At 48.5% G+C, this 23,435-nt stretch overlaps 1 protein-coding gene across 5 annotated transcripts in view; it reads left to right on the top strand.

The window, feature by feature from the left end:
• Positions 1-22,953, top strand: part of exoc7 (exocyst complex component 7) — a 44,127-nt gene extending 21,174 nt beyond the window's left edge. For 3 of the 5 annotated variants that reach the window (XM_055654273.1, XM_055654275.1, XM_055654277.1), the window contains 13 exons: positions 1,282-1,427; positions 4,036-4,056; positions 5,087-5,233; positions 7,331-7,429; positions 9,630-9,692; positions 11,277-11,343; positions 15,134-15,199; positions 16,131-16,251; positions 17,277-17,372; positions 18,819-18,882; positions 20,509-20,550; positions 21,144-21,277; positions 22,782-22,953. In XM_055654273.1, coding sequence (XP_055510248.1) covers positions 1,282-1,427; positions 4,036-4,056; positions 5,087-5,233; positions 7,331-7,429; positions 9,630-9,692; positions 11,277-11,343; positions 15,134-15,199; positions 16,131-16,251; positions 17,277-17,372; positions 18,819-18,882; positions 20,509-20,550; positions 21,144-21,277; positions 22,782-22,884 — 1,169 coding nt within the window. In that variant the 3' untranslated portion in view covers positions 22,885-22,953. Of the gene's footprint in view, positions 1-1,281; positions 1,440-4,035; positions 4,057-5,086; positions 5,234-7,330; positions 7,430-9,629; positions 9,693-11,276; positions 11,344-15,133; positions 15,200-16,130; positions 16,252-17,276; positions 17,373-18,818; positions 18,883-20,508; positions 20,551-21,143; positions 21,278-22,781 lie in introns of all 5 variants that reach the window. The other 2 variants (XM_055654274.1, XM_055654276.1) reach the window with 1 other exon arrangement.
• The last annotated feature ends 482 nt before the right edge of the window (positions 22,954-23,435 follow it).

Below are 23,435 nucleotides of genomic sequence, written 5' to 3' on the forward strand. Positions count from 1 at the left end.
TAAACATTTCATCTACTACACTGTAAAATCTCCTCAAGGTATGCCTACCTTGAAGTTCTCATCTCTTCGAAGACAGTTTAGCAGCCTCCTCTCTGTCTCTTCCTTTCTTCTCCCCCCCCCCACCTCCACATCAGTCTAAAGAAGGGTCTCGACCCGAAACGTCACCTATTCCTTCTCTCCACACCCGATGAGCATTTGCTGTTTTTATTATTGATCTGTGTATCTCTCTAGTGACCCCTGCTGGGAGTGTATGTATTGCCAGGTTGAAACTCCGTACCTTATGCACCGTGGACCCTTTTTTATTACATTTAATAGCGAGCATTTTACGTTAAAGGTTTTGAAATATTGCAGCGTACTGATAAATGTAATTTAAGTAATCTAACGTTAATCTGATTGAGACGGCACAGTAGTGCAGCGGGTAGAGCTGCTGCCTCTCAGTGCCGGAGAGCCAGGTTTGATCACATGGAGTTTGCATGTTCTCCCTGCGACAGCGTGGGTTTCCTCCGGGTGCTCCGGTTTCCTCCCACATCCCAAAGATGGGCGGGTTTGCAGATTAATCGACCCCTCTGTAAATCACCCCCTAGTGTGCAGGGAGTGGATGAGAAAGTGGGATCACATAGAACTAGTGTGAACGGATGATCGATGGTCGGCATGGACTCGGTGGGCCGAAGGGCCTGTTTCCATGTTGTATCTTTGAATCAATCATCCTGTGGATAATAGAATATCATCTTTCTACACATAGAAAAAGTTCACAGCCAATAACTATGAACACCCTTTCAATGGGATTTCTTCCCTCGCTATGTAAGCATTGCTTCCCTTCCCCTTATCTGAGGCTACGATCTGTCCCTTTGATCTGATAAGCCCACCCCCACAGCTTTCCCCATACCCCTCCCAAGAGTAGTATTAGTAGGTGCTACTCTGCTGGCAAGCACGCTGTCTCCAAATCCATGGGAGTAACGTGGTCAGGCTTGTGCACAGTAGGCCTGCAGCTTGTGTTGGGCATGTGTCTGCTTTGTCTTCCTTGGATCCTTACACTTTCTCGATAGACACAAAATGCTGGAGTCGCTAATCAACGTTGCATAGAGTCAAAGATAGACCCAAAAAGCTAGAGTAACTCAGCGGGACAGGCAGCATCTCTGTAGAGAAGGGATGGGTGACGTTTCGGGTCGAGACCCTTCTTCAGTCTGCCTGTTGCGCTGAGTTACTCCAGCATTTTGTGTCTATCTTTGATTTAAACCAGCATCTGCAGTTCCTTCCTTACATCTTCTCCTGTTTGCTCAGGGAAGGAGGATATAATGGACAGTGAAATCGACTCGTACATTCACTGTATCAGTGCCTTTGTAAAGCTGGTTCAGAGCGAGTACCAGCTCCTCACCGACATCATACCTGAGCACCACCAGAAGAGAACGTTTGACTCCTTGATACAGGTAAGACTCTCCGCTCTTCATCCTATCTATCTATCTATCAGCTGTTCATTTACCCTTTACATCAGTTAAAACATACGTGTTTCTCTTTCATAAGGTATAGGAGCAGCATTGTGCCATTCGGCCCATCAAGTCTACTCCGCCATTCGTTCATGTCTGATCTATTTTTCCCTCTCAACCCCATTCTCCTGCCTTCTCCCCTGAAACCCTTATTAATCAAGAATCTTATCAGTCTCCACCTTAAAAATATCCATTGACTTGTGGCCCCCACAGCCGTCTGTGGCAATGAATTCCACAGATTTACCACCCTCCAGCTAAAGAAATTCCTCGGAAGACATAAAATGCTGGAGTAACTCAGCGGGTGAGGCAGCATCTCTGGAGAGAAGGAATGGGCGACGTGTCGGATCGAGACCCTTCTTCAGACCCGACCCGAAAACGTTCCCGAAGCCCATTCCTTCTCTCCAGAGACGCTGCCTCACCCGCTGAGTTACTCCAGCATTTTGCGTCTACCTTTGATTTAAACCAGCATCTGCAGTTCTTTCTTACACGCAAAGAAATTCCTCGTATCGAAGTTTCTCTTTGAACAAGGGTAAGGAATCTTCAGAATCCGTGTTCAGAACAGTGAGATTGTTCAGGGTAGACAAAAGTGCTGGAGTAACTCAGCGGGTGCAGCAGCATCTATGGAGCAAAGGAAATAGGCAACGTTTTGGGCCGAAACCCTTTCGGGTTTCGGCCCGAAACGTTGCCTATTTCCAGAAGGGTTTCGGCCCGAAACGTTGCCTATTTCCTTAGCTCCATAGATGCTGCTGCACCATAACTCAGTGGGTCAGGCAGCATCTGTGGAGAACATGGATAGGTGACGTTTCACAGAGTGCTGGAGTAACTCAGCGGGTCAGGCAGCAACTGTGGAGAACATGGATAAAGTGACGTTTAACAGAGTGCTGGAGTAACTCAGCAGGTCAGGCAGCATCTGTGGAGAACATGGATAGGTGACGTTTCACAGAGTGCTGGAGAAACTCAGCGGGTGCAGCAGCATTTATGGAGCAAAGGAAATAGGCAACGTTTCGGGCCGAAACCCTTCTTCAGACACCTTTGATTTTCCAGCATCTGCAGTTCCTTCTTAAACAATAAAACAATGAAATTGTTCAGCCCTTTTCACCAGTCTGAAGAAGGGTCTAAACCCGAAACATCGCCTGTCTGCCCACAGATGTCGCCGGGCCCCCTAAAGCTACTCCACCATGTTGCGTTTTGGTTTGGATGGAAGGGGAGGGTGAACGTGGTCACGCTGGGTGTCGGAGCCTGCGACTGGCTTCTCTTTCCTCATGTCAATAGACAACAGGTGCAGGAGTAGGCCATTCGGCCCTTCGAGCCAGCACCGCCATTCAATGTGATCATGGCTGATCACCCCCAATCAGTACCCCGTTCCTGCCTTCTCCCCATATCCCCTGACTCCGCTATCTTTAAGGGCCCTATCTAGCTCTCTCTTGAAAGTATCCAAAGAACCTGCCTCCACTGCCCTCTGAGGCAGAGAATTCCACAGACTCGCCACTCTCTGCGAGGAAAAGTGTTTCCTCATCTCCGTTCTAAATGGCTTACTCCTTATTCTTAAAATGTGGCCCCTGGTTCTGGACTCCCCCAACACTGTGAACATGTTTCCTGCCTCTAGTGTGTCCAAGCCCTTAACAATCTTATATGTTTCAATGAAATCCCTTCTCATCCTTCTAAACTCCAGGGTGTACAAGCCCAGCTGCTCCATTCTCTCAGCATATGACAGTCCCACCATCCCAGGAATTAACCTTGTAAACCTACGCTGCACTCCCTCAATAGCAGGAATGTCCTTCCTCAAATTAGGGGACCAAAACTGCACACAATACTCCAGGTGTGGTCTCGCTAGGGCCCTGTACAACTGCAGAAGGACCACTTTGCTCCTATATTCGATTCCTCTTGTTACAAAGGCATTTATTTATTTATTTATTTATTTTAATTCTCTATTTCGAACAGAATAAAAGAATAAAAAGCAAGTGTGAAACAGCATCCAAAACACAAAACAAGAATATTTATAAAGTGTCATAAACATTATCCATAAATAAATGAAATTGTATGTGTTCTAAAAGGAGCAGGAAAAGGCCAAAGCTTATTCATTCCTATCCCTGATTCAACTGCTTATAATTATCTTATACAAATTTAGCAGCTCTATGTACACCAAATTATTTACATTGATACACTAATCAAATATTTACAAAGCCATACAAAAAAGAGTATTCATATCCTAGGTGCAGGAGTAGGCCATTCAAGCCTGCACCGTCATTCAATATCCAACTCAGTATCCCGTACCTGCAGCTCTATCCCCTTAGTACAAGGGCCAAATTATTTTACATATGATACACTACCCTCTGTGGCAGAGAGTCAAGATACCACTCTCTGCAAAAAAGCCATACAAAAAAGAGTATCTTAGTCATATATACAGTTCAAAATACAGTACCTTAGTCATATTTGAGCCGCGGTGTTTGAGCCGTTTGTGCCATCGCCCGGTGGGGTATTGCCTCAGCGCAGAGGGAGAAGAGGAGGGAAGAGACTGCAGCCCTAAGATTTTTGCCTCCACCGCAGTGAGGACGTGCTTGGAGGACTCACTGTGGTGGATGTTAGGAGGCAGGAGAATGGGGTTCAGGGGGAAAGATTGTTCAGTCCTGATTGAATGGCGGAGTAGACTTGATGGGCCGAATGGCCTAATTCTACTCCTATAACTTATGAGCATCCCTGGAGAGCAGGGACAGGTGACGTTTCAGGTCAGGAAGATGGGTCCCAACCCGAAACCTCATGTTGTTCTCCACAGATGCTGCCTGACCCGCTGAGTTACTCCAGCACTCTGTGAAACGTCACCTATCCATGTTCTCCACAGATGCTGCTGACCGCTGTTACCCCAGCACTCTGAGTTATGGTGCAGCAGCATCTATGGAGTGAAGGAAATAGGCAACGTTTCGGGCCGAAACCCTACTGGAAATAGGCAACGTTTCGGGCCGAAACCCGGAAGGGTTTCGACCCGAAACGTTACCTATTTCCTTAGCTCCATAGGTGCTGCTGCACCCGCGGAGTTACTCCAGCACTCTGTGAAACGTCACCTATCCATGTTCTCCCCAGATGCTGCCTGACCCGCTGAGTTACTCCAGCACTCTGTTAATATGTGTTTAGTGTTGTTTATTATTGTATGATTGTGACCCGTATGCACTCTCTGAAGGCACGAAATTTGTTCAGACTGTAAGGTCAAAATGACAACGTCCGTATTCATTTCACAGATGCTGCCTGAACTCCATAAACGTACCTATCCATGTTCCCAGATGCCCTGGCCCGCTAATCAGCAGCACCTATGGAGCGAAGGAAATAGGCAACGTTTCGGGCCGAAACCCTAAAATAGGCAACGTTTCGGGCCGAAACCCGGAAGGGTTTCGACCCGAAACGTTACCTTTTTCCTTAGCTCCATAGATGCTGCTGCACCCGCGGAGTTACTCCAGCACTCTGTGAAACGTCACCTATCCATGTTCTCCCCAGATGCTGCCTGACCCGCTGAGTTACTCCAGCACTCTGTTAATATGTGTTTAGTGTTGTTTATTATTGTATGATTGTATGTATGACTGCAGGCACGAAGCTTTCGTTCAGACTGTAAGGTCAAAATGGAAGGGGGAAGAACAATTGTGTCCACAACCCGCCCTATAATCACCAGGCAATACAATCACTATTCGGCAGTCCCACACTCAATCCCTATCCTCAAGCACCTCAAGCTGATGAAACAGGAATTTGATCAGGTTCTGCAGGTGAGTGAAATAAACCAGAGGTGCAAAGGAACTTGCCGGTGCAGGCGTATGATGCCAAAAGGGTGAAGCAGGAATTTGATCAGGTTCTGCAGGTGAGTGAAATAAACCAGAGGTGCAAAGGGACTTGCCAGTGCAGGCGCGTGATTCCAAAAGGGTTAAGGGCCTTAAAATCGTGGTGAATACGTAGCGGGTACGTCGGAGCTCGGGACGTCTCTTAGCGGCTCGTAACGCTAACGGCAGGTACTCGGGAAACGCGAGACGCTTTTTCAGCCTGTTGAAAAATGTCCACGAGAGCCACGAGTACGTATGAGTGGTTATCATCGTAATTCTCCGAGTTCGAATCCGGGGAAACTCGGGAGAACTCTTGAATTACCTCGTACAGTGGGACAGGCCCTTTAATTTGCAGGTTGAATCGGTAGTAAGGAAGGCAACTGCAATGTTAGCATTTATTTCAAGAGGAAGGTAGACAAAAAAATGCTGGAGAAACTCAGCTGGTGAGGCAGCATCTATGGAGCGAAGGAATAGGTGACGTTTCGGGTCGAGACCCAGAAGGGTCTCGACCCGAAACGCCACCTATTCCTTCGCTCCATAGATGCTTCCTGGTCTCGACCCGAAACGTCACCTATTCCTTCGCTCCATAAATGCTTCCGGGTCTCGACCCAAAGGACAAGAGGATTTCAGCATAGGAGTAAAGAGGTTCGTCTGCAGTTGTATAGGGGTCTGGTTAGACCACATCTGGAGTATTGTGTACAGTTTTGGCCTCCTAATTTGAGGAAGGACATCCTTGGTTTAATAAACAATTATCGAGAATGATCACAGAGATGAATGCCTGAGTTCTTCGGCAGTTGTATAGGGCTCTGGTGAGACCACATCTGGAGTATTGTGTGCAGTTTTGGTCTCCTAATTTGAGGAAGGACATCCTTGTGATTGAAGCAGTGCAGCGTGGGTTCACGAGATTGATCCCTGGGATGGCGGGAGTGTCATATGAGGAAAGATTGAAAAGACTAGGCTTGTATTCACTAGAGTTTAGAAGGATGAGGGGGGGATCTTATAGAAACATATAAAATTATAAACGGACTGGACAAGCTAGATGCAGGAAAAATGTTCCCAATGTTGGGCCAGTCCAGAACCAAAGGGGACCCCATTTAAGACTGAGGTGAGAAAAAGCTTTTTCACCCAGAGAGTTGTGAATTTGTGGATTTCCCTGCCACAGAGGGCAGTGGAGGCCAAGTCACTGGATGGATTTAAGAAGGAGTTAGATAGAGCTCTAGGGGCTAGTGGAGTCAAGGGATATGGGGCGAAGGCAGGCATGGGTTATTGATTGGGGACAATCAGCCATGGTCACAATGAATGGCGGTGCTCGCTCGAAGGGCCGAATGGCCTCCCCCTGCACCTATTTTCTATGTTTCTATGTAGTGGCAGAGTCTAGGACCAGAGGGCACTCTCAGAATCAAAGGAAGTGCCTGTAGAAAGGAGATGAGGAGGAATTTCTTTACTCAGCGGGTGGTATATTTGTGGAATTCATTGCCACCAACCAGTGTGGGGGCCAGGTCAATGGATATTTTTATGGCGGAGATTGACAGATTCTTGATTAGTACGGGTGTCAGGGGTTATGTTCTCCACAGATGCTGCCTGACCCGCTGAGTTACTCCAGCACTCTGTGAAACGTCAGCTATCCATGTTCTCCACAGATGCTGCCTGGCCCACTGAGTTATGGTGCAGCAGCATCTATGGAGGTAAGGAAATAGGCAACGTTTCGGGCCGAAACCCTCCTGGAAATAGGCAACGTTTCGGGCCGAAACCCGGAAGGGTTTCGACCCGAAAACGTTACCTATTTCCTTAGCTCCATAGATGCTGCTGCACCCGCGGAGTTACTCCAGCACTCTGTGAAACGTCACCTATCCATGTTCTCCACAGATGCTGCCTGGCCCGCTGAGTTATGGTGCAGCAGCATCATGGAGTGAAGGAAATAGGCAACGTTTCGGGCCTATCCATGTTCTCCACAGATGCTCCCTGACCCGCTGAGTTACTCCAGCACTCTGTGTCATGTTTTGTTTGTAGTCAGCTAATTGTCTTTGCTCTGCTTGCTTTGTGCAGGGCACAGCTGCCAGCACCAAAAATAAATTGCCAGTGCTTATCACATCCATGGAGACCACGGGAGCTAAAGCTCTGGAAGAGTTTGCAGATAGCATTAAGGTAAATCGTGACAGTGGTGTTTCTCTTGGATATTTCCTCTCTACGTATCCAAGTCAACATTAAGCTAAAGATGGTATAATTGTTTATAAAAGTCCGGGTTTGAAGAGCTTAATCTATGAATTGGCAACTTTAGGTTATGCCCTGCAGGCAGGGGAGTGGTACAATGCAGGAGTGGTGATGGGGTATAGGAGATTCAGATTCAAAGATTCAGATTCAATTTTAATTGTCATTGTCAGTGTACAGTACAGAGACAACGAAATGCATTTAGCATCTCCCTTGAAGAGCGACATAGCAGACGAAAAAAAATAAAAATGATGGGGGGGGGGGGGGGGGGGGGGGGGTGATTGGCAGTATAAAAGTTAGGGTTTGAAAGAGCTGTCCGTGCTGGTTCGGCAACGGAGGATTGTAGCGCCTCCCGGATAGGGGGTAAACAGTCCATGCTTGCAGTCCTTGGCGATTGGCCAGCGCTTGCTTTGACAGACTTCAATGGATTATGGGCAATTTTCACCACCCTCTGCAGGGGAGACAGAGCAGTTGCCATACATACTGCAGCAGTGGTAAGGATGACTCTCGATGGGCATAGAGGAGTATATTGGGATTGATGTTGGGTTAGGGGTTAGGGTTAAAGGGCGGTCACGGTGGCACAGCGGTAGAGTCGCTGCCTTACAGCGAATGCAGCGCCGGAGACCCAGGTTCGATCCCGACTACGGGCGCTGTCTGTACATTCTCCACGTGACCTGCGTGGGTTTCCTCCGAGATCTTCGGTTTTTTTCCACGCTCCAAAGACGTGCAGGTTTGTAGGTTAATTGGCTTGGTGTATGTAGAAACTGTCCCTAGTGTGTGTAGGATGGTGTTAATGCGCGTGGATCGCTGGTCGACTTGGTGGGCCAAGGGGCCTGTTTCCGCGCTGTATCTCTAATCTAAACTAAAATCATTCAGGTTAGGGGTAAATCTTAGGGCGATTTTATAAGGTGTACAAAATCATGAGAGGAATAGATCGTGTAAACACACAAGAGTCTCTTGCCCAAAGTAGGGGAATCATGTACCAGAGGACATAGGTTTATGGTGAAGGAAGGAAAGATTGAATAGGTACATGTTTCACACAGAGGGTGGTGGGGGTATGGAACCAGTTGCTGGAGGAGGTAGTTGAGGCTGGGACTATCCCAATGTTTAAGAAACATTTGGACAAGTACATGGATAGGACAGGTAGGGAGAGGTATGGGCAAAGCTGCTGTTATCTGGTGTATACAATAACCTTTCTCAGTCGCTGATGGTGGGAAGGTGTTGGTGGGATTAGTGGAGTGTTGGGCTTGAGATAGTGAAGGTATCGAGGTCCAAGACCCGTACGGAGTCCAGTAAACACCAAGCACATAGATTATTGGAAGCTATATTATGCAATAGAATGTTCTGTTGGACACCCGTGTCAGCTTGGCACTACTGAGTCCATTTGAGATCGATCAACTTCAAACCTAGTTGGGAAAATAACTGTCGGCGGCACAGTGGCACAGCGGGTAGAGCTGCTGCCTCACAGTGTAGAGCCTGGTTCCTTGGATGCTGCCTGTGTGGAGTTTGCACGTTCTCCCTTTGACCGCCTGGGTTACATCCCAAAGACGTGCGGGTTTGTAGGTTAACTGGCCCCCCCCTGTGTGCAGGGAGTGGATGAGAAAGTGGGATAACATAGAACTAGTGTAGGGGTGATCGATGGTTGCACGGACTCAGCGAGCTGAAGTATGCTCTATCTTTCAATCTATCAAAGCCCAGCTCCATCCATGGGTTTCCACATATCTTTAACAATTATTTTTCTTTCATCCTTAAGGGTCTGTCCCACTTTACGTGCTTTTTTCAGCGACTGCCGGCACCCGTCATAGTCGCAGCAAGTGGTCGAACGACTCTTTGGGCGACTACTCACAACCATACATGTCGACACTTGATGCCTGTACGGTCGTGTGTAGTCGCCCAAAGAGTCGTACCTTGTTCTGGTCGCCGCTGGATTTTCAGTGTTGAAAATGTTCGATCACCTGCTGCGACTATGGCGGGTCCCGGCAGTCGCCGAAAAGATCGCGTAAGTGGGACAGGCCCTTTAGTCTTCAATATTTAATAAAATCAACTTACAATCTTTGTTCTAAGATTGGTTACTGACTTCCATCGAGCAAACCCTGCTGTTGTAACTGAGCATCCATTTTGTATTTTTCCTCTTTAGAATGACCCTGACAAGGAATACAACATGCCCAAAGATGGAACTGTCCACGAACTCACCAGTAATGTACGTTGGCTCTGTGCTAACACATTCATTTAGTTCTGTAGCGTCTAATGTGATGTGAGTTTATCTGCAAAACACACGTGGCTTCGACCAAGAGTTGCTATGAATGTGTTTAAGAGGGAACTGCAGATGCTGGAGAATCGAAGGTTACACAAAAAAGCTGGAGAAACTCAGCGGGTGCAGCAGCATCTATGGAGCGAAGGAAACAGGCAACGTTTCGGCCCGAAACGTTGCCTGTTTCCTTCGCTCCATAGATGCTGCTGCACCCGCTGAGTTGCTATGAATGGTTGTGTCTCTCTTGTCCGACAGAGAAACACACTGTATAACGGTTTCACAGCGGCTCAGCAGGTAGAGCCATCGTCTCGAAGGGCCGAATGGCCTACTCCTGCACCTATTGTCTATTGTCTCCCAGCGCCAGAGACCCGGGTTCGATTAGACCTCGGGTGCTGTCTGTGTGGAGTTTTCCCTGTGGCCGCGTGGGTTTCCTGCTGCATTCCTACAGCGTGCGGGTTTGCAGGTTAATCGTCCCTCTGTAAATTGCCCCCTCGTGTGTGGGGCGTGGATGGGAGGGTGGAATAACGGGCAGCGAGTGTGAACGGGCGATCGATGGCCAAAGATGGTGTGGACTGAAGGATTGTTCCCATGCTGTGTCTTTCAATCAATCAATAATGATGGCCCGATGTTTCACCGGGTTGGCTCGAATGGGGGGGGGGGGGGGGTGACGGTGGGAACACTACAGCTGTGTCAGGGGTGGGGGGGGGGGGGGTCTGTGTCTATGTCCAGAGCTCTGGCCGAGGTCGATGGCTTGTTCAGCCTCTGCTCCACATGTGCGTGGGTTCTGGCTGACAGATGGACAACAAGACAATAGACAATAGGTGCAGGAGGAGGCCATTCGGCCCTTCGAGCCAGCACCGCCATTCAATGTGATCATGGCTGATCATCCCCAATCAGTACCCCGTTCCTGCCTTCTCCCCATATCCCCTGACTCCGCTATTTTTAAGAGCCCTATCTAGCTCTCTCTTGAAAGCATCCAGAGAACCGGCCTCCACCGCCCTCTGAGGCAGAGAATTCAGCCACAGACTCACCACTCTCTGTGAGAAAATGTTTCCTCGTCTCCGTTCTAAATGGCTTACTCCTCATTCTTAAACTGTGTGGCCCCTGGTTCTGGACTCCCCCAACATCGGGAACATGTTTCCTGCCTCTAGCGTGCCCAAACCCTTAACAATCTTATATGTTTCGATAAGATACCCTCTCATCCTTCTAAACTCCAGAGTGTACAAGCCCAGCCGCTCCATTCTCTCAGCATATGACAGTCCCGCCATCACGGGAATTAACCTTGTAAACCTACGCTGCACTCCCTCTATAACAAAGACCTGCTGAATCGAGTAGCATGGATGAGGTGGATGGTCGTGGGCTCTGGATAGGGATGAAGAGTGATTCGTACGGGTGTCGGGGGACAAGGCAGGAGAATGGGGTTGAGAGGGAAAGATGGATTGAATGGCGGTGAAGACTTGAATGGTCTAATGCTGCTCCTATAACATGAAAGTATGAATGTTTGCCACGAAACAATTGTCTTTCCATCTTCAGGCCATCTTGTTCCTTCAGCAACTGCTGGATTTCCAGGAGACGGCCAGCGCAATGTTAGCGTCTCAGGGTAAGTATGTTTGCAACTGTCTGGGGGTGGGTGGGGGGGGAGCTGGGGGTGAGCTGCCTCCCCTCTGTCCGCAGGGCATTTTCTGTAAACCCTCTAGTTCCGTCACCGCTGAGCCCTGGCTCGCCAACTGCACTCTTGCTACAAGGAGGCAACCTACGCCACCTTCCATCCAGCCCCATACCTGAACAGTCCCGGACGCACTGGAGTTTAGAAGAATGAGGGTGGTGGGGGGGGGGGGGGGGACCTCATTGAAACTTACCAAATAGTGAAAGGCCTGGATAGAGTGGATGTGGTGAGGATGTTTCCACAGGTGGGAGAGTCTACACGGCCTCAGAATAAAAGGACTTACCTTCAGAAAGGAGATGAGGAGGAATTTCTTTAGCCCAGAGGGTGGTGAATCTGTGGAATTATTTGCCACTGAAGGCTGTGGAGGCCAAGTGAATGGTTCAGATGTTTAAGAACGAACTGCAGATGCTGGTAAATCGAAGGTAGACACAAAATGCTGGAGTAACTCAACATCTCTGGAGAGAGACGTTTCGGGTCTAAACCCGAAACGTCGCCAATTCCTTCTCTCCAGAGATGCTGCCTCACCCGCTGAGTTCCTCCAGCATTGTGTGTGTACCAAGTGAATGGTTATTTATAATAATAATAATAATAATAATGTTTATTTATATAGCACTTTTCAACAAAACCAGTATTTGAACCAAAGTGCTTTACAGAGATTGATTAAATTAATGAACAGATCAAATGTCAATGGGGAGAATAGCAGAAACGTCCCCCCAGAGATGGGGTTGAGAGGGAGGTCGAGGTAGATCAGCCATGATTGAGGGGTTTGGGGAGACTTGATGGGGTTGAATGGCCAAAGATCTGATCCTATAACTTAGGGGGGCCAAAAAAATTCTTTCTATCACTTAGGGGGAATGTAAAATATCAATGAGTGGATTTCTCACCTGTCTGATTAAGGTCATTTGAAAATTCAGCCCTTTCAAAATACCGGTCCTCCTCCACTGATTTTCAAGCACCTGGTGGTCTGGCACCTAATTTAAACTGGACAAAATTACCAGAGTGCATTTGAAATCTCCCCCGGAAGCCCCCCCCTCCCCCCCTCCCCTGCAAATGTGTCTCCTCGGCCGGGAGCTGTGGAACTCTGGCCCGGCCTGAGCTGTCAGACCTGTTCCCACTGTCCACTTCCGAGGCCAAATTTGCGGGCGGGTATCTCGGCGTTCCGGGCGGAACATTCCGGTACCGTCGGTTCCTCCCGGGAATCCGACAACACGGATAATCCAGAAAGCCTCTGGTACCAAGGCTGCCGGCAAATATGTGTCTGATCTGTACATCATCATCGTCTCTTGCTGAGGTATTGCAGTATTTATTCTGCATTTACTTTAGAAATGTATTTTCTCTTGTTGCCTTTGGTGGATTTGTTGTATCTTCATGCCCCTCCGCCCCTTGTCCTCCGCATCTGTTGCCTGACCACCCCTTGTCCTCCGCATCTCTTGCCTGACCACCCACTGCCTGCTCCCCTGTCCCCCCCCCTCTGGTCTTGTGTTCACTCCCTGACACAGTTCAGTTTGTCGTCACGTGTACTGGAGGTACAGTGAGACGGTTTTGCTGCATGCAAGCTAGCACCCTTCCCCTGCTACATGTCTAACGTAGTCTCCCCCTCCCCAACTCCTCTGCCTCTCTGTGGGCCCGTGTGGTCAGCCTCTGGTTTTGAATCTTTCCCCCTCTGCCCCCGTCGATGTGTGTGGTGTGCCTGCTGCTGTCTCTCTGTTCTCGTTGCCCTCGAACCGGCCAGCGTTTCTATTGAACTGCTTGACTCCTGCTTAACATTCTCTTAACTCTTCTCACTTTTGCACTTGTTTTGTTCCGCTCTAACCCATAGTTCTAGGGGACACCTACCATATTCCTTTAGACCCCAGAGGTGAGTCGATGGACCTGTGCGTCCCTTCATCTCCGCCATCTGTCTCGTCACTTCATGTTACATCCGTGGAACAATGCAGTTTTGAACTGGGCCCATGACTTCATACGGTTTATCCTCCCTCTAACGTGCTCGCTGCCAGCATGGAGCTTGGCGGTGGGTTTGTGATGGACAGTGCTCAGGAACGAAGAATAATATGGGGGAGAATTAATGACAGATCACAACGAGGACTTGCATTTGTACGCTGGACTGTTGTCATCTTGTAATGCGAAGCGGCTGAATTATTCGGCTATGCTTTCGAAAGGACGAGTTGGTAATCGACTCTGTACTGGTGGAGGGTGGCCCAGAAGATCCCAGAAACAGAAGCAGTGTGGAACCAAAAAAAACTCAAGAGTGCTGGAGTAACTCAGCGGGTCAGGCAGCATCTGTGGAGAACATGGATAGGTGACGTTTCACAGAGTGCTGGAGTAACTCAGCGGGTGCAGCAGCATCTATGGAGCTAAGGAAATAGGCAACTTTTCGGCCCGAAACGTTGCCTATTTCCAGAAGGGTTTCGGCCTGAAACGTTGCCTATTTCCTTCGCTCCATAGATGCTGCTGCACCATAACTCAGTGGGTCAGGCAGCATCTGTGGAAAACATGGATAGGTGACGTTTCACAGAGTGCTGGAGTAACTCAGTGGGTCAGGCAGCATCTCTGGGGAACGTGGATAGGTGAAGTTTCAGGTCGGGACCCTTACATAGAAACATAGAAAATAGGTGCAGGAGTAGGCCATTCGGCCCTTCGAGCCTGCACCATTCGCCATTCAATATGATCATGGCTGATCATCCAACTCAGTATCCCGTACCTGCCTTCTCTCCATACCCCCTGATCCCTTTAGCCACAAGGGCCACATCCAACTCCCTCTTAAATATAGCCAATGAACTGTGGCCTCAACTACCTTTTGTACCTGCTGACTAGAGCCTGAAGAAGGATCCATTTGTTCCACGGTTTTATCTGCCCTTTGGTTTCCTAAAAATATGTGTTTCTCTTTCAAAATTCTTTGGGCCTTTGTTGTGGCCAGAATTGAAGTGTTCTAGACTGTACACGGATAAATGACCTGTTTAATTCCCCGTGACTGTGACCGTGTGGAATGACCACAGGGTCAGGGAGTTGAACTGGGAAGAGCGTTTGTTCTTCCTCCTCTGTCTGAGGGCTGCTCTTACACCTTTCCTGAGCAGCCGACCCACCAGAGCATCTCGAGCTGAGATCTGGGATGAGATGGTTCCTCTAGAGATGATGAGGGGGGAGAGATGATGGGGGGGTCATGGTGGGGCAGCGGTAGAGTCGTTGCATCACAGCGCTTGCAGCTCCGGAGACCCGGGTTTCATCCCGACTACGGGTGCCGTCTGTACGGAGTTTGTACGTTCTCCCCGTGACCTGCGTGGGTTTTCTCCGAGATCTTCGGTTTCCTCCCACACTCTAAAGACGTGCGGGTATGTATAAATGGACATTGTCCCCAGTGTGTGTGTGTTGGATGGTGTTAGTGTGCTGGGATCGCTGGTCAGTGCCGACACGGTGGGCCGAAGGGCCTGTTTCCGCGCTGTATTTCTAAACTACACAAAATTAGGGGGAAATATTCGAGGGGCCAGGTGTTTAAAATATTTAGCATCTTATCTCAACATCCCGCCCCTAGAACAGTTGCCGTTTATTCTGCCCTAATTTGACAAAATGGAGTTCTTGCTTGTTTTAGGGTATAATGTTGAGTGCAAGGTAAAGCCAGATCAATGACAGATGAGAGTCTCCAAAGAGCAGCTCATCACTGCAGAGTAAGTGTGTACACAGTGTGTTGCTGCTTTTATAACTGAGACTGGATATGATTGCCTTGCAGAGATCGGCACCTCGAGCAGCTCCTACAACTCTGAGTTCAACAGGCGACTGCTTAGTAACTACATCTGTGAGTATTCATGGAGACGGAGGGAGGGGGAGGTGGGCATGTGGCCACTGTGTAGACAATAGACAATAAGTGCAGGAGCAGGCCATTCGGCCCTTCGATCCATTCAATGTGATCATGGCTGGTCATCCCCAATCAGTACCCCGTTCCTGCCTTCTCCCCATATCCCTTGATTCTGTTAGCCGTAAGGGCAAAATCTAACTCTCTCTTGAAAATATCCAATGAATTGGCCTCCACTGCCTCCTGTGGACTGTTCAGAAGCCTGATAACAGAGGGGAAGAAGCTGTTCGTGAGTCTGGTGGTCTGAGTCTTCAGAAGGAGTGATGGGGAATATTGTTTTTTGGGGTTGATGTAAGATTATTCTTCCACTGCTTGCCCATTATATAATGGCATTGGCATCCATCTATTAACCTGCCTGAGGAGCTTGATAGCTGAAGTAGAAATCCTGCTGTTAAATGTTCCCTGCCTGCAACAGGAGAGTTGGTGATTATTCTGACAAAACGTGATCGGACATTAGCTGCAGCGGTGCTCTCATTAAAACTGTCCTGCCACACTTGCAACAGGCTGCCAGGAGAGGCGGCGAGAATGGACTTTCAGGGCACAGTGAGTGTGACAACAGTGTACTCTTGTACATTGCTGTACAAAGGAACTGAAGATGCTGTTTTAAACCGAAGATAGACACAAAATGCTGGGGTGACTCAGCGGGACAGGCAGCATCTCTGGAGAGAAGGAACGGGCGAGGTTTCAGGTCGAGACCCTTCTCCAGGCTGAAGAAGGGTCTCGTTCAACCAGTTCCTTCTCTCCAGAGATACTGCCTGTCCCGCTGAGTTACTCTAGCATTTTGTGACTGTCTCCTGAATTCTTTCAATTAGCAATTTATTTCTGATTGCTTTAAAATTTGCAAAGTGTAAAACAATCCCGTTACTTACTGCAGGCAAGATACTGGGCAACCTACAGCTGAACCTGCACAGCAAGGCCAAGGTGTACGAAGATACAGCACTGGGCGCTGTGTTCCTGCTCAATAACTTTAACTATATCCTCAAATCTCTGGAGAAGTAAGTTTGTGATTATTGTTCCCACAGTCTTAGGATAATGGGCAGAAACTTGTCTAATGATATTACGAGTGGTTCCCATTTCCACTCATGCTTTGCCTCCTCTTGTGAACTATTTCCCCCCCCCCGTGTTCCAACTTGAATTTGTAGTTGTGCCTGGAACGTGCTGTGGACGGGCACATGTATACGCAGGGAATGCAGGGATACGGATGATGTGAAGGCAGGGGAATTAGTTCAACTTGGCATCATGTACAGCACGGACATTGTGGGCCGAAGGGCCTGTTCCTGTGCTCTTCTAGTTACTGGTGATTCACGCTCCTGCCAGATAGGTCTGGGCCATTTCAATCGTCATGTGTACTGTGCCCGACAGATTTCACACGCAACTGGGCTGCCTTTTGCCTCCCGTTAACAATTACAGTCGGGTTCTGTGGCCAAGAGCCACTAATTATTGTTTCAAAGTGCGGCACAAAGTCAAGGTCAATTTTATTCATCACATGCACCCGAAGGTGCAGTGAAATGAATTTGCCAGCAGCGACACACATGGTGCAGCGGGTAGATCAGTTGCCTCACAGCACCAGAAACCCTGACCTTGGGTACTGTCTAAGTAAGTTTATTGGCCAAGTATTCACATACAAGGAATTTGCCTTGGTGCTCCGCCCACAAGTAACAACATGACATACAGTGACAGTCACGAATGACTCGGAAAACACTAAACATTCATAATAATAAGACATTAATGATAAACACCATTGATCAAGCATCTGTGTAGAGTTCTGCCTTGTGGCACCCTGGGTTTCCTCCCACATCCCAGACGTGGAGTGTTTGTAGGTTAACTGGGCCCTCTGTGAATTGCCCCACAGTGTGTAGGGAGTGGATGAGAAAATGGGCTAATGTAGAGCTAATGTATAATTGGTGATCGATGATTAGCGCCGACTCGATGGGCCGAAGGGCCTGCTTACATGCTGTATCTTACAAAAATGTAATGAAAAGCAGTTAGTTTCCTAACATTCCAGTCTGATGTTGTGCAGGTCGGAATTAATCCAACTTGTGGCGGTTTCGCAGAAGCACCCGGACAAGGCGTACAGGAGCCACATCGATGAACAGCTTCAGACTTATCAGCGCAGGTGACTCAGAATAAAAAACAGTTTATCGGCAGGTCGGGCAGCATCTGCGGAGAAAATATGTAGGTGCTGATGTACACCAAACTGGTGGAGTAACTCAGCGGGTCAGGCAGCATCTCTGGAGATAAAGAACAGGTGATGTTTTGGGTTGGAACCCTTCTTTAGACTCGACAGCATCTGCAGAGCTGCAGGCAGTAAATGTTGGGCCTGTCTCTACATATGCTGCCTGACCCCAGTATTTATTTTAGATTTGTAGCTTCGTTAACTCTTGGGATTGTCGGTATTGGTTTAGTTTTGCCGTGTGTACAGACTGAAGTGTTTGCCCCAATACTTCCGAACCCAGCCTCTCTGCCTCACCTTTCTAGGAAATATTCCGTTACAGATTTCAACGTTGGAAAAATAGTTATTTGGCCCATCGAGCCCAGGCCACATTCCCCCCTCCCCCCTCTTTTATCAGAGGAACTTGTTTAGTTCAAGGAACACAGCGTGGAAACAGGCCCTTCAGCCCGCGTGGGTTTACTGGGCTTGGTGTTGATGCCCCTTCACAGGGCTGTGGCTGCCGACTGACTGTTCAGGCTTGCACCTGGGTGCCAGTTTGAGGAAGGGGGAAGCTCTGGCTGTGAGAGTACACTTTATATCTCTCAGAAGATAGGCTGAGTTACTCCAGCTCTTTGTGTCTATGTTTGGTTTAAACCAGCATCTGCAGTTCCTTCCTACACATTATATCTCCGGGTTGGTGCATCAACTGCGATCACTGACATTTATTATAAAATTGAATGAAAATAATATGTTTACATTTTATTTTCTCATATGGGTCGCTTTTAATTAATTTATTAGTTGAATCTTTTTGATGTAACTTTTATTCATTCTTTATGTAATAACATCATTCTTTACGTTATTGAAATGCTTCACAACGTGGGCGGCATGGTGGCGCAGTTGCTGCCTCACAGCACCAGAGACCCGGGTTCGATCCCGACTATGGGTGCTGTTTGTACGGAGTTTGCACGTTCTCCCCGTGACCCACGTGGGTTTTCTCCGAGATCTTCTGTTTCCTCCCACACTCGTACAAAGTTGTACAGATTAATTAATTAAACGTAGGTTAATTGGCTTGGTAAATGTCAAAATTGTCCCTGATGTATGTGTAGGATAGTGTTATCAGTGGGCCAAAGGGCCTGTTTCCGTGCTGTATCTCTAAACTAAACTGTAGTCTTTCACCATCAGAGGCATTTGGAGAAGGTGAATAGCACGAGCTGTGACAAGGTCATCCTTGCAGACAGGGGGTGAAGAAGGGTCTCCACCCGAAACTTCATTCCAGAGATGATGTTGCCTGTCCTGCGGAGTTACTCCAGCTTTCTGTGTCTAGTCAGTGGGGCAACGGGCCGGGAAAGGGTCTAGCCTGCCTCTTCTGCACTGCATCATTTATTGTTGACCTTTCTATTATCTTCACAGCTGGTTAAAAGTCACGATGCCTCTTACCGAGGGTAACCTGCCTGCCTTCCAGCCCGGAACTAAAGTGAGTAGCACCATCGACATCCCATTCTTGCAATCTAGTTCACGCTGGCAGGACCTTTGTCCACTGCCCATCTCAGTCTCCCTCGTGAAGATGGCATGCACAATACTCAAGCATTTAAAATCTTGTATAAAATCATGAGAGGAATAGATCGGGTAGATGCACAGAGTCTCTTGCCCAGAGTAGGTGAATCGAGGACAAGAGGATATAGGTTCAAGGTGAAGGGGAAAAGATTTAATAGATACAGACGCACACACATACACACACGCACAAGCACACGCACACACACACACACATACACGCACGCACGCACACACACATACACGCACACACACACACACTGCAACAAAGACACAGTCCACACAAGTTGATAGTTGAGTTGTCTTGTGTTCTTGAGCCTGATGGGTAGTTTGGAAGAAGCTGCTGATAGTTCGCAGACTCCTCCATGTACCGCTTTCTTTAGTTTAGTTTCGAGAAACAGGCCCTTCGGCCCACTGAGTCCGTGCCGACCAGCGATCCCCGCACGTTAACACTACCCTACACATACTAGGGACAATTTTGCCAAAGCAAATTAACCTACAGATCTGCACGTCTTTGGAATGCGGGAGGAAACACACGCAGGTCACGGGGAGAACGTACAAACCCCGTACACACAGCGCCCGTAGTCAGGATCAAACCCGGGTCTCTGCCGCTGTGTCCCCGTGCCGCCCCTGGTACCGTTCATGATGGTGGGACTGAGATGAGAGCGTGGCCAGGGTGGTGTGGGTTGGCTTTGGACAAGCCTTGATGGTGAGGACAGTAGATGTCCACAGGACGGTAGTTATACAGGTGGCTACTTACAACCGTCTCAAAGCTTCACTTCATTTTAAATGATCCATGGTTCTGTAGTTGGCTGGATCACCTGAACTCAATAGCATTATCACCTGAGTTTTTGTTAAGGGGAAAAAGTCCTGGTCTAACTAGACTGTTATAGGAGCAGAATTAGGCCATTTGGCCCATCTATGCCATTCTGTCATGGGTGATCGATCATTCCCATTCTCCCTGTATCCTTTGACACCCGTACCAATCAAGAATCTCAATTTCCACCTTAAAAATACGCATTGACTTGGCCTCCACAACCGCCTGTGGCAATGAATTCCACAGATTCACCACCCCATGGCCAAACAAATTCCTCATCATCTCCTTCCTAAAGGAAGGTCCTTAAATTCTGAGGCTGTGACCTCTGGCCCTAGACTATCCCACTAGTGGAAACATCCTCCCCACATCCACTCTATCCAGGCCTTTTGCTAGTCGGTACGTTTAAATGAGGGGCCCCCTCATCCTTCTAAACTCCAGCGAGTGGAGGCCCAGTGCCGACAAACGATGGCGGGCTGAACAGTTCTCCCTCCTCTCCAGCGTGGGTAGCTCTCAGCGTGTTGCCTTCAACCCTTTCATCAGGTTCTGGCTGATGCTCTCTCGTTATCCACCAGTCCCATGTGGACAAATATTAGTGACTGCCTGAGCAGCACCGAGGCCCAAACTTGGTTTAGCTGAGGGGTGAGATGGGCGTTAATCATGGTGACTCTATAGCAGCGGTCTATACGGGCAAGGATTCACTGGAGTGATCTCTTCCATTTGGTATTTTTGCAGTTAAAAGATAAAGAAAGGCAGGCGATTAAAGACCGATTTAAGGTAAGATGGAACGTGGTGCAAGCATCATTTGTGTGATTCCCTCTAGTTCATGACAGGCAGTCTTGTGTCCTAACCCTTACCTTTCTGCAAGTACATGAGTGTCAATTGCTTTCACACACTGCACCTTTAACATAAACCTTGGGCCAGGAACATTAGACAATAGGTGCAGGAGTAGGCCATTCGGCCCTTTCAGCCAGCACTGCCTTTCAATGTGACCATGGCTGATCATTCACAATCAGTACCCCGTTCCTGCCTTCTCCCCATATACCCCTGACTCCGCTATCTTTAAGAGCCCTATCTAGCTCTCTCTTGAAAGTATCCAGAGAACCGGCCTCCACCGCCCACTGAGGCAGAGAATTCCACAGACTCACCACTCTCTGTGAGAAAAAGTGTTTCCTCATCTCCGTTCTAAATGGCTTACTCCTTATTCTTAAACTGTGGCCCCTGGTTCCTAGACTCTACACACGAGTGGAAACATCCTCTCCACATCCACTCTATTCATGCTGAATCTGTGTGTGGTTCCAGTGGACATGGAGGGGAGGGTGGGGGGGGGGGATGTGTTCTCCTCAATGAAACTCATTTTCGTTTCAAAGGCATTTAACGATGGCCTGGAAGAACTCTGCAAGATCCAGAAGTCGTGGGCTATCCCGGACAAGGAACAGAGGGATACGATCCGGCGAGCACAGAAGGAGAACGTGACTGTGGCGTACCGAGTCTTCTGGCAGAGGTAGGAGGCATGTGGTTCTGACCCGGGGGTGGGGTTGTACCTGTGAGAACTTCACGGGGAGATCTGTCTTGTGTTGCCAGCGATTGAATGAGAAGCTTCTTCATTCTCGCTGACGTTCAGTTCAGGCTGTAGTCAGTGTGGAAATACCATCGACAGTACTCTTGCTACTGAATGGGCCAGCCATCTGCCAATCTTGCCTGCCACTGATACAGCTTTGAATACAGCCATAGCGTGTTCCCCTTGATCTGGTTAGGACTTGATCGGAGACTCTGCCCAGCAGATCTCGAGTTGGTCCTTGCTCAGCACTTTATTCCACTAAAGTCACAGAGCATAGAAACAGGCCCTTCGGCCCAACTTGTCTATACTGACCAAGATGCCCCACCTATCCCTAAGTCCATTCCCTAAATTCTAGGCGCAGAATTAGGCCATTCGGCCCATCAAGTCTACTCCACCATTCAGTCATGGCTGATCTTTCCCTCCTATCCCCATTCTCCTGCCTTCTCCCCATAACCCCTGACACCTGTACTGATCAAGAATCTGCGCCTTAAAAATACCGAATGACTTGGCTTCCACAGCCGTCTGTGGCAATGAATTCCACAGATTCACCACCCTCTGATTAAATAAAATTCCTCCTCATCTTTTTTTCTAAAAGTACGTCCTTTTATTGTGAGGCTGCGCCCTCTGGTCCTAGACTCTCCCACCAGCGGAAACGCCCTCTCCACATCCACTCTAGGTGTCTTTCAGGTGTTTGAAAATACTTGGCTTCAGGGTGTCCCAAAAGACAGACAAGACACCCGCAGTCCACAAAGTTGCTGCAGAGACAAATGCCTGTTGGTTTCAGCTTTGGGCCAACTTCTCCCGATCGAGCAAATTATGCAGCGACTGGAAATGATCTGCGGGAGAAAGAAGTGCAGATGCTGGATAAAATCGAAGGAGTAACTCAGCGGGTGAGGCAGGTGACGTTTCGGGTCGGGACCCGGAAGCATCTATGGAGCGAAGGAATAGGTGACGTTTCGGGTCGAGAACCCTTCCGGGTCTCGACCCGAAACGTCGCCTATTCCTTCGCTCCATAGATGTTGCCTCACCCGCTGAGTATTTTGATACTTTGGTCTGGATTCCATCACCTTATTCCCACTGCTCCCTATTTCTGCAACGTTGGTGGCATGCTGGCAGAGCCACTGCTTCACAGCGCCAGAGACTGCATGTGCTGTCCGTACGATGTTTGTACGTTCTCCCCGTGACCTTTGTGCGTTTTCTCCGGGTACTCCACAAAGACATGCAGGTTTGTGGGTTAATTGGCATTGTAAAATTGTATTGCTAAACTATCCTTTAAAACAAGTTTACCCAGCTGTGATGAAGGGGCTTTCACACGGGCCATTGACTGCTGTTCCCCACTCTGGCTGCCATCCGATCTATAAGCACTTGCAGTATTTGTCTTGGTTTTTGCCCACAGTATCTGTGGATGTCTCACATGAACGGCCTTGTTCCATTCACTGTCCCGCAGGTACTCAAACGTTCCCTTCACCAAGAATGTTGAGAAATACATGAAGTACAAAGTGGAGCAGGTTGAAGAGATGATTGAGAAGCTCTTTGACACTTCAGCCTGAAGGTCCAGTGTTGCTCTCGTTTGCCAATCTGTTCATTTATGTAAATAAACTTGTATTCATTGAATCAAACTTGTGCATTGTAATTGTTTCCATCAGTGTGGCTTGACCCGTTATTGTTACTGAGCTGTGTCAGACATAATCCTCACTTGTATAAGTTTGAGCTGGGTGAATTCATCATGCAATGTAGTCCTACAACACACACACACACAAATAGACCATAAGGTGAGGCAACATCTATGGAGCGAAGGAATAGGTGACGTTTCGGGTCGTCACATAGAAAATAGGTGCAGGAGTAGGCCATTCGGCCCTTCGAGCCTGCACCGCCATTCAATATGATCCCGGCTGATCATCCAACTCAGTATCCTGTACCTGCCGTCTCTCCATACCCCCTGATCCCTTTAGCCACAAGGGCCACATCTAACTCCCTCTTAAATATAGCCAATGAACTGGCCTCAACTACCTTCTGTGGCAGAGAGTTCCAGAGATTCACCACTCTCTGTGTGAAAAATGTTTTTCTCATCTCGGTCCTAAAGGATTTCCCCCTTATCCTT

This window comes from Leucoraja erinacea, chromosome 23 (assembly GCF_028641065.1).
Source record: "Leucoraja erinacea ecotype New England chromosome 23, Leri_hhj_1, whole genome shotgun sequence".
Lineage (NCBI taxonomy): Eukaryota > Metazoa > Chordata > Chondrichthyes > Rajiformes > Rajidae > Leucoraja > Leucoraja erinaceus.